This window comes from Micromesistius poutassou (assembly GCF_964030765.1).
Source record: "Micromesistius poutassou genome assembly, chromosome: 6".
Taxonomy (NCBI): domain Eukaryota; kingdom Metazoa; phylum Chordata; class Actinopteri; order Gadiformes; family Gadidae; genus Micromesistius; species Micromesistius poutassou.
The window spans coordinates 16,889,327-16,903,047 of NC_140276.1; the positions used below are offsets into that span (position 1 = coordinate 16,889,327).

Here is a 13,721-nt window from a genome sequence, read left to right on the forward strand (position 1 = left end):
TGTGTGTGTGTGTGTGTGTGTGTGTGTGTGTGTGTGTGTGTGTGTGTGTGTGTGTGTGTGTGTGTGTGTGTTTCCGTCTGGGCAGGGCTTCCGTGTCACTCTCTCTCCCCCCCCCCCCTTTCAGCTAAATTCTGCAGTTGTCTGATTTGTTAAAACATGTGCTGACTACATAAATACAATAAATATTGTTCTGAAGGTCATTCTAGTAGGCCTATAGCATTAAGGAAATGTGACTCAACGAGTACATGTTATAGTTTTCCTAATCCTTCTCAAGGCAATATTGAGATAAGGAGTATGTTAAAGAACAAGTTGCCGGTTGACACCCCTGCATGTCGACAGAAGCTGCTCCTGTCGCATTACCTCGTTTCTACAGTAGCCCAGAAAGGACAAACACAGGAGACAGACAGAACATGGTTTTAATTCTATCAACTTTTCATTGTGTAGGCGAACCTCTGTATCAACTCAAACTGAAACACTAAGATTTAAAATAAATGTGTTTGGGCTAAGAGTATTGGAAGGGGGGGGGGGGGGGGGGGTATCCCCATGGCTACGACACATTTGAGATACTTTTTATTGTACTGTTGTTGTGTATGAGCGTTCAAATCATCAATATTGTATATGCAATGCACTGTGGCATTATGCTCTGTGTATAGGAGTCTCTCGGACACGCCTCATGTAACCAGCGTACAAGGGTCCAATAGTTTGGCAAAGGGCACTCTGTGTGCATTATTTAATACAGCCGTGTTTGGGAAACGTTCATTTGTTCGGTTGTTTCCTAGTTTGAAATACAAGCAGGCCTTCACGTGATAAAAATAGAAAAGGACAAAAAATCTGTCAGACAAGTTATTGTTACAGCCTATAACATGTCTGGTACCAGGTAAAGTTATTGTTACAGCCTATAACATGTCTGGTACCTGTCTGGTACATGTTACAGCCTATAACATGTCTGGTACCAAGGTCAAGTTATTGTAACAGCCTATAACATGTCTGGTAACTGTCTGGTACATGTAACAGCCTATAACATGTCTGGTAACTTTGCACATGTTACAGCCTATAACATGTCTGGTACCAAGGTAAAGTTATTGTTGCAGCCTATCACATGTCTGGTACCAAGGTGTGTGGATGGATTTCAATAACAGCTTGTTGTCAAACTGAGGAGGGACTGTTCATGAAAAGCCGTCGGCATGTACAACAAACCCATTGGGCTGGATGATGCGGAGAGTCTCTCTACTTCGGCACTGGTAGAGCGCTCCTCCATCCATCCAGCTCTTCAAGGGGCGTTGGATGTATTTTTTATAGCTATGCACCATCACTTCATCTTGAGTTCCAGCGTGTGCAACAGGTCCAGAATCTCCCTGAAGTAACCGCAGTCCTCCCCCAGCGCCTGCTCCTGGTGCACCAGCTCCTGGTACTGGGCCTTCAGAGAGCCCAGAGAGACAGGAAGGGAGCCATGGCGACGGTACTGGTCCAGACACACTGGGACCATGGCCACCATGGTCTGGAGACCCTGGAGGACCAACACAGCGTTCAGCTTAGGCAGGGGCATCGACTGAGACTTCAGAGTGCTGAAAAAACTGTTGTGTTCAAAGGGTCACTAAATGCACTAAATGCCACTAAATGCACATTCAATATAAAATACATCAGTATAAAATACCAGGGGTTCTCAAACTTTTACTGTGGAGAAGTTGCAGAGACTCTGCCAACCAGGTATGTTGCACCAATGTACCAGCATTGGAGCAACATTGTGAGTTATGCACTATGGGATCCCCTGATTGTGTCTGGGTGCCCTGGTGCATGACACCCTGTGGCGTCACAGTAGTGGTCCTCAGTCCAGACAACACTCTGGTCCTCAGTCCAGACAACACTCTGGTCCTCAGTCCAGACAACACTCTGGTCCTCAGTCCAGACAACACTCTGGTCCTCAGTCCAGACAACACTCTGGTCCTCAGTCCAGACAACACTCTGGTCCTCAGTCCAGACAACACTCTGGTCCTCAGTCCAGACAACACTCTGGTCCTCAGTCCAGACAACACTCTGGTCCTCAGTCCAGACAACACTCTGGTCCTCAGTCCAGACAACACTCTGGTCCTCAGTCCAGACAACACTCTGGTCCTCAGTCCAGACAACACTCTGGTCCTCAGTCCAGACAACACTCTGGTCCTCAGTCCAGACAACACTCTGGTCCTCAGTCCAGACAACACTCTGGTCCTCAGTCCAGACAACACTCTGCATCCATGGCTGCACGGCGGCCACAACATGCTCCGGGGTGGAATGTTGCATTATTGTCAGCTGTTGTGAGTATAACTTCCTAAGCGTTAGTGAGTCTGAGTTGACCGTGCCGTCTCTTGGACCGCTCCCGGTTCATTTCTGACCAATCAGGGCATCTCTTCCCTGATTGATTCAGGAAATCAATTTAGCCTGTAAATCACATTTGTGTGAAAAACAAAACATCTCAAAGGTGGAGAAACAGGGAGGGAGGAGCGGAGGGGGAGGGGGGGTTCTGCGGTTGTATAGTTTCTAGTTTCTCTTCCAGCTACCTTCTCTCTCCAGTCGTGGTCAGCAGAGTCCAGCAGCTCTGGAACGAGGCTGCACCAGTGGCCCTCCTGCAGTCCGGCGTGCAGGGGGCCCCTGGAACACTGGTCCAGAGAGCCCTGGGAACACTGGTCCAGAGAGCCCTGGGAACGCTGGTCCAGAGAGCCCTGGTCCCGGCGGTCCAGTGTCTCGTCTGTGGATACCTTGGAGTTCAGCTCCTTCTGAATAAATTGTTCATAAAAATACACATTATCATTTTTCTGATGCATTGGGTTATAGCACTTACACTTTTTTGCAAAACCCGTCCCTACATGGGTTTATAGCGACCAGCATCATAACATAAAACAACAGTTCAAAAGGTGCAGTAGATCCGATGGTGGTAGAGAGAGAGCGAGGGAGGAGTGGAAGAGAGGACTTAACTACAGCCCCTTTGCTATATTGAAATATAGTCAAATAAATAATAATTTTAACACATTGTTCTCGCAATAAATACGACGACGGGTATGCTTCAATTTGATGATAGAACGAATACAAATGAGGTCATTCATTATCTGGTCACGTAGCTCAGACATGTTTGTGCATTTGATGATCCTAGACCAGGGTTCAGTACCCCTCACTGACCAGGGTTCAGTACCCCTCACTGACCAGGGTTCAGTACCCCTCAGTGACCAGGGTTCAGTACCTCCTCAGTGATCAGGTCATACAGCAGGGTGACGATGCGGACCCTGACAGACCCCCCCTGGTCTTCTCTGAACAGCTCTGACAGCACCTGGAGCCCCCCATGGGACAGGAAGTGGCTCTGAGCAAAGGGGAAGTGACGTAATAGCGATGCAAGTGCAAACAAAGCCTGAGAGTGGGAAGAGCACAGGGAGAAGGTCAGTGTGGTACTGTAACGGACTGTAGTGTGGTACTGTAATGTACTGTAGTGTGGTACTGTAATGGACTGTAGTGTGGTACTGTAGTGTGGTACTGTAATGGACTGTAGTGTGGTACTGTAATGGACTGCAGTGTGGTACTGTAATGGACTGTAGTGTGGTACTGTAACAGACTGTAGTGTGGTACTGTAATGGACTGTAGTGTGGTACTGTAGTGTGGTACTGTAATGGACTGCAGTGTGGTACTGTAATGGACTGCAGTGTGGTACTGTAGTGTGGTACTGTAATGGACTGTAGTGTGGTACTGTAATGGACTGCAGTGTGGTACTGTAGTGTGGTACTGTAATGGACTGTAGTGTGGTACTGTAATGGACTGCAGTGTGGTACTGTAGTGTGGTACTGTAATGGACTGTAGTGTGGTACTGTAATGGACTGCAGTGTGGTACTGTAATGGACTGTAGTGTGGTACTGTAATGTACTGCAGTGTGGTACTGTAGTGTGGTACTGTAATGGACTGCAGTGGGGGGTACTTCTACTAATACGTTACTACCTTCTTTTTGACACTGAGGGGCCGCTGTGTACCAAGTAATGTCAACAGCTTCTGGAGGCCTCCTCTCTCCACCGCCTCCACCTGGACTGTAGGGTTACTGTGTGTGTGGGGGGGTAGGAGGCAAGACGGAAAAGTTAATAAAATGTTACATTTCATTAAGTTATAAAATTTTGATGCCTTACAATCTAAGATCTATGGAAGCTATTTCAGTCAAAAATAAAATGAAAATGCAATCATCCAATTTACAATGAATTCAATATTCAAATGCAAATGAAAATCAAATTGGATTTTCTAAAAATTCCCCCGCAATAAAGTGGACGACATTCAAATGAATATTTAAAGTCGAAAATCAGGTTGCACAAATTATTTTTATTTGTCATTATATGGACATGGATTGAACTCTATAGAGTCCATTCTATAGAGCTGTCCTCTCTATAGTAGCTCACTGAACTCTATAGAGCTGTCCTCTCTATAGAGCTGTCCTTTCTATAGAGCTGTCCTCTCTATAGTAGCTCACTGAACTCTATAGAGCTGTCCTCTCTATAGTAGCTCACTGAACTCTATAGAGCTGTCCTCTCTATAGAGCTGTCCTCTCTATAGAGCTGTCCTTTCTATAGAGCTGTCCTCTCTATAGAGCTGTCCTCTCTATAGAGCTGTCCTCTCTATAGAGGAGCTGTCCTCTCTATAGTAGCTCACTGAGCTCTATAGAGCTGTCCTCTCTATAGAGCTGTCCTCTCTATAGTAGCTCACTGACCTCTATAGAGCTGTCCTCTCTATAGAGCTGTCCTTTCTATAGAGCTGTCCTCTCTATAGAGCTGTCCTGTCTATAGTAGCTCACTGAACTCTATAGAGCTGTCCTTTCTGTAGAGCTGTCCTCTCTATAGAGCTGTCCTCTCTATAGAGCTGTCCTCTCTATAGTAGCTCACTGAGCTCTATAGAGCTGTCCTCTCTATAGAGCTGTCCTCTCTGTAGAGCTGTCCTCTCTATAGAGCTGTCCTCTCTATAGAGCTGTCCTCTCTATAGTAGCTCACTGAGCTCTATAGAGCTGTCCTCTCTATAGTAGCTCACTGAGCTCTATAGAGCTGTCCTCTCTATAGAGCTGTCCTCTCTATAGAGCTGCACTGTGTCTTCTTTCTCTATAGAACTGTAAAAGTTACCTACGACAATTGCAGCTCTGAAACAACATGAATACGCTAGACCAGCCTCAGCAATGCAACAAGCAAACAGCACAGAGAGTGAGATATCACCAGAAATACAAACAGCACGGAGAGTGAGAGTTATCACCAGAACTACAAACAGCACAGAGAGTGAGATATCACCAGAACTACAAACAGCACGGAGAGTGAGATATCACCAGAACTACAAACAGCACGGAGAGTGAGATATCACCAGAACTACAAACAGCACGGAGAGTGAGATATCACCAGAACTACAAACAGCACGGAGAGTGAGATATCACCAGAACTACAAACAGCACGGAGAGTGAGATATCACCAGAACTACAAACAGCACAGAGAGTGAGATATCACCAGAACTACAAACAGCACAGAGAGTGAGATATCACCAGAACTACAAACAGCAAAATGCAAATCCTCCTGACAATAATCACATCATCATGTGTGCATTTCAGTCTGATATATAGACATAAATATATAGACAATGGCCTAGGGTGCGAAATGCATGACAGCAGACAAATCAAACACCAACAGTAAAGCTTTTTCTCCTGGGTGGAATCGCGATAGTTGTTGGAGTTGAAATGCTGTTCAAAAGCTTTGGTTTTCTGAACCAATTGTAGCTTTGGTGTTCCCGTGATAAACTTGAGATAACTCTAGATAATAAATCAGAAACAATGAGCTCCTGACTAGAGGTAACGTTCCTCGTGGCGGCTGCCATCGTGAAGTAAACCTAGTCACGCCCATGAGCTAACTAGTTTGTTGGATTCGCTCACAGCGGGTGGAACTTAACATAAAGTTAGCGATAACAAAGCCCACCCATTTAGAGGGAAGATGATTGGTCAATTTTACTGTAATTAGAAATAACGGTGTGTTCCAGATGCCTCATGCACCACCTGCTCCAGTTGCTCTTGTGAAGTCATTTCCTGGCTTGTAGCGCTCATAGCGTTCCCACCAGTCAGGGAAGAACAGTCATTGGCTAGTCATTGTCATTGTTAGCTACATTAGCCTCTTTAGCAAACCAGCTTGAAAATAAAACTTTATTTTATTTTAAGTCTACATTGAAACGACCAACGTGGCACAAAAACAAAGAAAATACATCTCATTACGAGTGGTACGGTCAACCTCGCTGAACTCGGTGGACTCTCAGAGTCCAGAGTGGGACCGTAAACAGCTGGGAGATGTCCCACTTTGCAACTCGTGCGGTGGAGTACGAGGCGTCTGGTACACACCATCGAGTCTCACTGAAGTACTATTACGACCTCTAGCAATCACAGAGCTGCAAAGCATTTTCCTTCCCAACAACTGCAGAGTCAGCAGCCTTCTGATAGGCTGACAAAGGGATTCTTTCATTGAACCCTTCACGTTCCAACACTAATTGAACCGGCCGTTTTGAAGATTTATTTCCTCAGAAACATTTTTGCTCAGATGTTGATTGTCAAATGAAGAATGAGTAAAATAAATGAGAATATCTAGAATAGACCCTTCCTAGCGGGCCTAAGAGGAGGCGTCAGCAGACTCAAACTAAAAATGTCCAAAGCAAACCTGAAGTTGGTCATTAATGTGGATCACCGTAGAAACAGAAATAAGCACATAATATAATCTATAATAAAGTAATTTATACTGAATGGAAGTTACCCTAAACATCTATATCCTTCCTCAATAAGAGATGTTATATATAAATATATATATATACGGTACCTGGCCAATGCAGATCCCAGGACAAACGCAGAGCGGTCCTGCAGCCTGAAGTCAGAGCTGTTGAGACCTTCTAGAAGGACCTGTAGTCCTCCCATAGAGCACAGCGTCTGGGCATTATCCACCTACACACACACACACACACACACACACACACACACACACACACACACACACACACACACACACACACACACACACACACACACACACACACACACACACGTATAAAAGAGGCTCCACACAAGGTGCTGCGTGGGCGATGGCTGAAGTCTACGCACTCCACCACAGAAAGTTCCTGAGTCTGCAGAACCGACACCCAGATATTGTTTCTGTGGTATAATTCACAAAGCTAGCAGAGGTGTTTGTCTGCCTTGGGAGTAGAGCTTGTGTTTGGGCCCACCTGATGCACCAGGTATTCCAGTTCCAGCAGTATCTGAAGTCTCTGCTCCGTGCTGCTGCTCAGGTTCAGTTGGTCCAGCAGGCGTTTAATAACCTAAAGATTAGTGAATCTTTATCAAATTAGAGTATAGTTTAAATTATCCTTTTGTTTGAAGTGCATGTTGATTTAGATAACCGTATGTCCCACAATATACATTTGTACAGAACGATGCCTGTGAGTTAAAGCACATAATTCATCTTTTACAAACCTGAAAGTCGGTCTCAACAAGCAGGTTCAGCGATGACAGGTCTTTCTTCAACTCCTCAATTGAGCGAAACTAAGGACACAAAAACACAAGAAAACACTCACACTTTACAATTAGGCAATAATATTATAATTAACCACTTATTAACATTAGTCAATTCAGAAATAAGAATTGTTCTAGAACATTGGCATAGGGATAAGGGTGAGGGATTTTCTGTGTTATGTCACTCAGAGTGACTTTGATGAACAAGAACTGAACTACAATACGAGAAGGTGAACCATTTGGACAGGTGGGCGTGTCTACAGATGCTGGATAGATCAGGCTACCAGTCTGCCCAGTGGACTGTAGCCACTGGGAGGTGTATTATCTACCCAGCATACCCTGTGAACCCGCCTTTGGTTTTGAGTGGTCATTACTTATTCTTTCATGTTTGTAAAAAACATTCTCGTTACTAAATCAAATGAGTTGTTTGCACTATTCTGAAATATACAGTGCAATAATCATGTTAAGCAGAGATAAGTTTGGATGTAAAATGTCTAAGGGAGGGAAGGGGCCCATTCCCAGTCTAGTAGCTTGTGGTAACTTACATTTTTTATACAATTTTATACAACTTGGACTCCATAAAAGGAATACATTTATGTTAATTAACGATTTTGAGAGTCTACTGCATCCAATTAATGTTCTATGTTAAATAAACTTCACCTGATTGGTTTAACCCTGCGTAAAATGGTTTAAGGCAACGGCTTTACACACAGTTTTCTAGTGAAGTCAACAAATTGAGTATCTGGCTGTACATTGAGTGTGCAGCTAGTGGGAAACAGACAGCATGTGGCCGAGAGGCAGAAGGCTGCTCAACCTGCTGTTAGGGTTAGGGTAAGGGTGAGGGTGAGGGTTAGTTCCATTGTGTCCCCAGTGGTCTCTGGTGTTAGGGTTAGGGTTAGTAGGGTTAGGGTTAGTTCCATTGTGTCCCCAGTGGTCTCTGGTTTTCCTGTGTTTCTTTATACAGTATTAGTTTGGTTTATGCTCTTATTCTCTCTTCATTTATTCTGAAGATTATTCAATTAAACGTTTCAACCATTTCTGGAAAAACAAATGACTTCATAATTATTATTAAAGTCTACTGTATCTAAAAATATGATGTCATGTTTAGAGGATTAAAGATTTTGATCAGATGTCCATACCTTGTTCTGATCTTGTTGGTCTGCAGCGTCACTCCTTGGAGAAGAGTCCTTCATCTTCTTAAGTTTCCGTTTCAGCTCTTCAGCACTCAAGTAGGACTGGCTGTCATTAACCAAGAAACATAATGACCTTAGAACACAGAGCGCCCTCTGGCCATAAGCCATCAACCAACTACTTAACAAATGGTCAGTCGCGTTACTGCTTTGGGCTTTAACTCCAGGGACTTTTGGGGAATCTTTTATTTGTATTAACCTTTATTAAAACTCGAATTTCAGCCTAAAAAGGTATAATAAGTCATTTCTGCCGCTAGGGGTCTCTCAATCAAATCCATAACAGAAAAGGTATTTTGACGACGTCTTAATTAGCATGGGATCATCAGAGCTTCGGCCTACAACACCTTTGCTGTTGAAAATCGATTTGATGTTTCAGGCAGAAATCATGTTCACGATAAAGTTTTAGACATTTAGTCATTTATGTTATTTCAATTAAATGACCACAAGTAACATAACTTTAACTAGCTAACATTAGTCGACTGCTACCCGTACATCTATAGTCGATAAGATAATGTGGTGAATTTGATCTTGGGGTCGCCCAACACTGCTATTCTTGATAATACATTTATGAGCATGTTGAGCGTTGTTGTAATTTTATAACGTTACATTACTGTATTCACGCTCTGGAATACAGCAGTGCGGGACCCCCATCTCAGGAGGGGAGGGTGGGGCAGCCGCACCCCTCTTTACAGCGCCATCGTCTCATCAACCTCCCTAAACAAGAGCCCAACTCATAAAATAAAAAGGAGACTTCTCACGTTTCAAAATGCTCCCAATGGATTAAAATCAGTCTTAGAAAAGCATTGATGAAGCGTCGTTGTGAAGCCTCTGGTAGCGTGGATTGGGGTCTGACTGCAGAGGGGTGAAGGTTAGCTCTGCTTTATTCAGACTCTGGAGGAGTCTCTATTCAGTCTCTATTGGTACATAAGCCACGCCTACAGGCTCTGAATGATCTCAGACCCATACACCCTTATATGGTGTTGTCCACTCGATGTGCAGAAGAACTAGTCAGAACCACTAGTTTATTTATAGGTCCATGGCTAGAACTGCTGTAAGCAAAATAGAAGGAAAACAGCTTTGTTTGAGGGTGTGGCTAACAGCCGGGAGGCGGGACTTCTGCACTTCAGCACCGCCCACTGATGTCACATTATCGGGGCAGTTTGAGCGCAAACAAGCTGTTACATGAGGGCCGTGAATACTCCCCCTGGCTCAGACTTTTTCTAGCTTAGCAGACGTAAAACATGTCTAACGGCATACTACCGTCTAGAGCAAGGGAAGTCCGACGGCTGAATACCACACCTTTAAAGTAGCCATTGCTGGCAGCATTTTACTGCATTTCTTCTTTTCTGACCAATACAGGATCTCGGCAGAATCAGATCTGCATATCGCCATCTAGAGGTTTAGCTTATGTACGCAGCCACATTTAACAGATATTTTACAAAAATGATTTTGCGTCCACTGCCCCTTTAAAAGCTGAAGAAGATCAAATCCCTTTAAGTACAGAAAGGATTTCAGGGAGTGTGAACCAAAGGGGTCTGTAGGGATGACCTCCTCCTCTCTGCATCATACCTTGTTTCATGGTCCGTCCTCTGCTCCTCTCTCCTCCTCTGCTCCTCTCTCCTCTGCTCCTCCCCCAGGCGGACCTCTCTGTGGCCGGTCTGGAGGTGCAGCCTCACATGGGAGCCGGCGGGCACCGCCTGCCCTGCACCGCGGCGGGAGAGTGGAGTTAGTACTGGAGCCTTCCACCAATCAGAGGCTCAGAGATCCCGGACCACCGTACCAGGTTTTAGGGTCTGCCAGTGGTCAGTGGGCTGGAACACGTCCAGATCCTCTTCATCACTGAACTCCTCCCCTACTGTGGCCTCCTCCTCCTCCTCCTCCACCACCATGAGGGCTGAAGAAGACTTCACAACATTTTTTCAAATATGTACATTTTGAATGGATGTTATCATGATGGCATATAACCTACATTTAAGCTATGCATAGTTCTTATTTGTAGTGGTATGTAGTAAACTTACTTTGAAATTGGCCTTCTCCTGACAACGTGGGAGAAAATAGACCAATCAAGTGATTGCTTACCTTTTCTGCATGGAGCGGGACGATGTGATAGGACGGCAGCAGAATGAGAAAAGCCGCTGTCAGAAGACGGGACACGGGCCACATCCTCACTACATAAAATTGATTACAAGCCTCTGATTATGAAAGTACAGCGGAAGGTGAATTATTACAGACATGTCTGTAACACCAGGCCAATACCGAGCAATGTATGAAGTGAACTGAAACGTGTCAATATTAACGTCCAGTGTGTAGACCTCCAGCAGGGACCTCCAGTATGACGTCATCGTCTACAAAAGCATCGCGTCGCCAGGCGTCAAGTGATGACGTTCACTTAGCCAAGGCCCTTTACATGAACTCTATTGTTGTTGATCGAATACAATAAACTCATGGAGCTGAATGGGACTGTACACATACGCCAACATTAATATGAAACGACCAAGGTGGATTTTATATATATATATATATACATATTTACATATATACACACACACCTCAAGCTTGTCCATGAGTTGTCTACTTTAAAGCCTATTTGCGTTCCTCATCAGACTAAGGGGTTAGGGACCCTAACCCTAAATCTGATGGAGGTCGAAACATGGCTGGATTAGAGATTGCAGACATTCGTTACACTATTTGACTCTCGGATTAAGTGAAACTATTTTGATGTAAAGAGGGACGATAAGCGAGTGTTCAAAGGGTCCATGAGGCGCGGAGGGATCGACTATAGTTTAACAACACGGGTCAGATCACAAGTTCGTTGAACTAGATTCCACTCAATTATACACACTGCAGCTTTAATTGTGTCAAATATACCTGTATATATAGCTGTATATACATATTTATAGCTGTATATAGCGGTATACCTGTAAACAACCGACTGACGCTTGGCTGTCACAGAACGTCCCCTTGTATTTCCGTACAACGCGTCATCAACAAACAGCCAATAGGATTAAAGATAGTGTCTGACACGTCAGCATCGTCCCGCCCATGCAGTTCATCCGGTCACACGAGTCTCTCCTCATACATAAATGGATATATTTTTATTTTTATTATTGATAAACAAAATACAAAACTCTCGTAGGGGAAGAACACATCCGTCCATCAGGTACGATACAAATGTCAGTCTGAATGAAAAGAAAAGTCACAAAAAAACAACAAAACAAACCGCCACCAGGGGGCATCAAAGATTTGTTTGTGGACGTTTGATAATTTAACAGGAATCTTAGTTACTTCAAAATCACATTGTAAAATAAATGCACGCCCTCCTATTTCCTTAAATAGAGGAATATGAAACCATATTGAATCTGGTTGTGACAAATATGTTTTCAGCCATTTCATCTTAAAGGTCCCAAACATTGATTCAAAATCCAATGCTTTGGATTTTGAATCAATGTATGATTTTTTTAATATAATGGGTTTTATTTTTCCAAAGGAACTGGAAGATAATTTAGTTGTTTTTTGTTAACATTAGTGCTGATCTCCCGGTTCAGAGCAGCGATCCTGGAGGACCCTTCAGGGGCTGCGTTTGTTTCAGACGGACCAATGAGTGTCCTTTGACGAGGGGCTCCACTTGATAGACAGATGGTTCATTCAATCACCTGCCCTGTTTCTTGAATTGCCCGCCCCATCCGAACAGTTCCCAACCCGTCCGATTATCCCAATAGGCGAGCGAAAATAAATTGGATTGCATTTAATAGCGAGAAAACCACCAATATTCCACATTTTCAGTGTTGGGAAGGATTGTTCTGAGGGATTACGTCTAGCATTGGGCAAGCCCCGAAACAAGTCCAGAAGAGTCACTATAGCTGCTTTCACATATAAAGTGTAACTTAACCTAACATATGGACGCACAACCGTCTATTCTCCCGCTATTCTCCCGACGGGCCGTATGTGTGAATGACATATCCTGACGTTGGACCTCCTAAAAAAAGACTAGTACCCCTCAGGTAGTATTTTAGCCGGTGGAAAAGTTAATGACCTTATATGTGAATGAGCAGTAGGATGTCGGCATTTCAGACCAGTCGAGTGGGCGTGTTGATGACGCTTCGGTCCACGTTTGCATGTCATTGGGTGGCACCGGCACCCTAATCGATAATCAGCCTTTTATTCGCTGAATGGTTTAAAACATATTTAAATGTTGCACTGCTTTTCAGAGTTATTATTTTTCTGAGTTATTCGTGGTGAACGCTAAATGATAGGTCTTATCGTAACCCTCAAAGTGCAGATCATACAATAAATTACAATACATGAGTTCACAGCTGCACGTGTATATAGAAAATGTTTTTATTATTATTTATTATATACAATTAGCCGAACATTATAGGGTCCCGGCCTTCCATTCCCTGTTTTCTCAGTTAAACAGAAATCAACTACATTGGTCCCAGTGTTTGTTAGATGTGAAATGAAGCAAAAAAAAACGTGCTGTCTGCAGTCAAACCAAAACAAACTAGAGTGACAGCGACCACATTTATCCCGCCTCTTGCAAACTTTTACTGATGTCTGAATGACATCGATCCGCATATAAATCATCACGTGTGAATCACCCTCAGGGTCGAATCTCCTGATATACAAATGTATAGAAAATGCAGAGGACATGTCTGAATACGGCTTATATAAGACTCCATCGAACAACCCTGTTCCGATGATCCCACATTAACCTCTGCATCAGCTGAGAGGTAAAGAGTATTAAACTCCAATACTAAAGTCACTTTGGTAGGAATGTTATAGAGAAATAGTTTTGAAAGCTTGTGTGTTGTGTGATGGAAATATATCCTATCAAAGTAATCACTCACATGAGGTCAGGCTTAATCTGAGCCAGGTTTAAAATACAATTTTATTAGAGAACACACAAAACGCACATATTGCACAAAGAACCCAACTTAAAAACATGTAAAAAAAGAAAAAAAGAAAGGAGATTTGATTATATAACATAAGAAAAAGATGGAAAAGTATTCAGTTCT

The 13,721-nt window shown here is 43.6% G+C and overlaps 1 protein-coding gene across 1 annotated transcript; it reads right to left on the reverse strand.

Annotated features, from left to right (window-relative positions):
• Nucleotides 1-450: 450 nt before the first annotated feature.
• Nucleotides 451-11,176, reverse strand: sil1 (SIL1 nucleotide exchange factor; the record flags this gene model as incomplete). Its single annotated transcript, XM_084469041.1, is given in 15 exon segments — nucleotides 451-1,507; nucleotides 2,538-2,750; nucleotides 3,215-3,379; nucleotides 3,958-4,054; nucleotides 6,831-6,952; nucleotides 7,231-7,323; nucleotides 7,478-7,546; nucleotides 8,656-8,755; nucleotides 10,276-10,408; nucleotides 10,487-10,610; nucleotides 10,786-10,884; nucleotides 10,887-11,004; nucleotides 11,006-11,093; nucleotides 11,096-11,113; nucleotides 11,116-11,176. Coding segments are annotated over 15 exon segments (1,698 nt in total). The 3' UTR covers nucleotides 451-1,309.
• Between the last annotated feature and the right edge of the window lie 2,545 nt (nucleotides 11,177-13,721).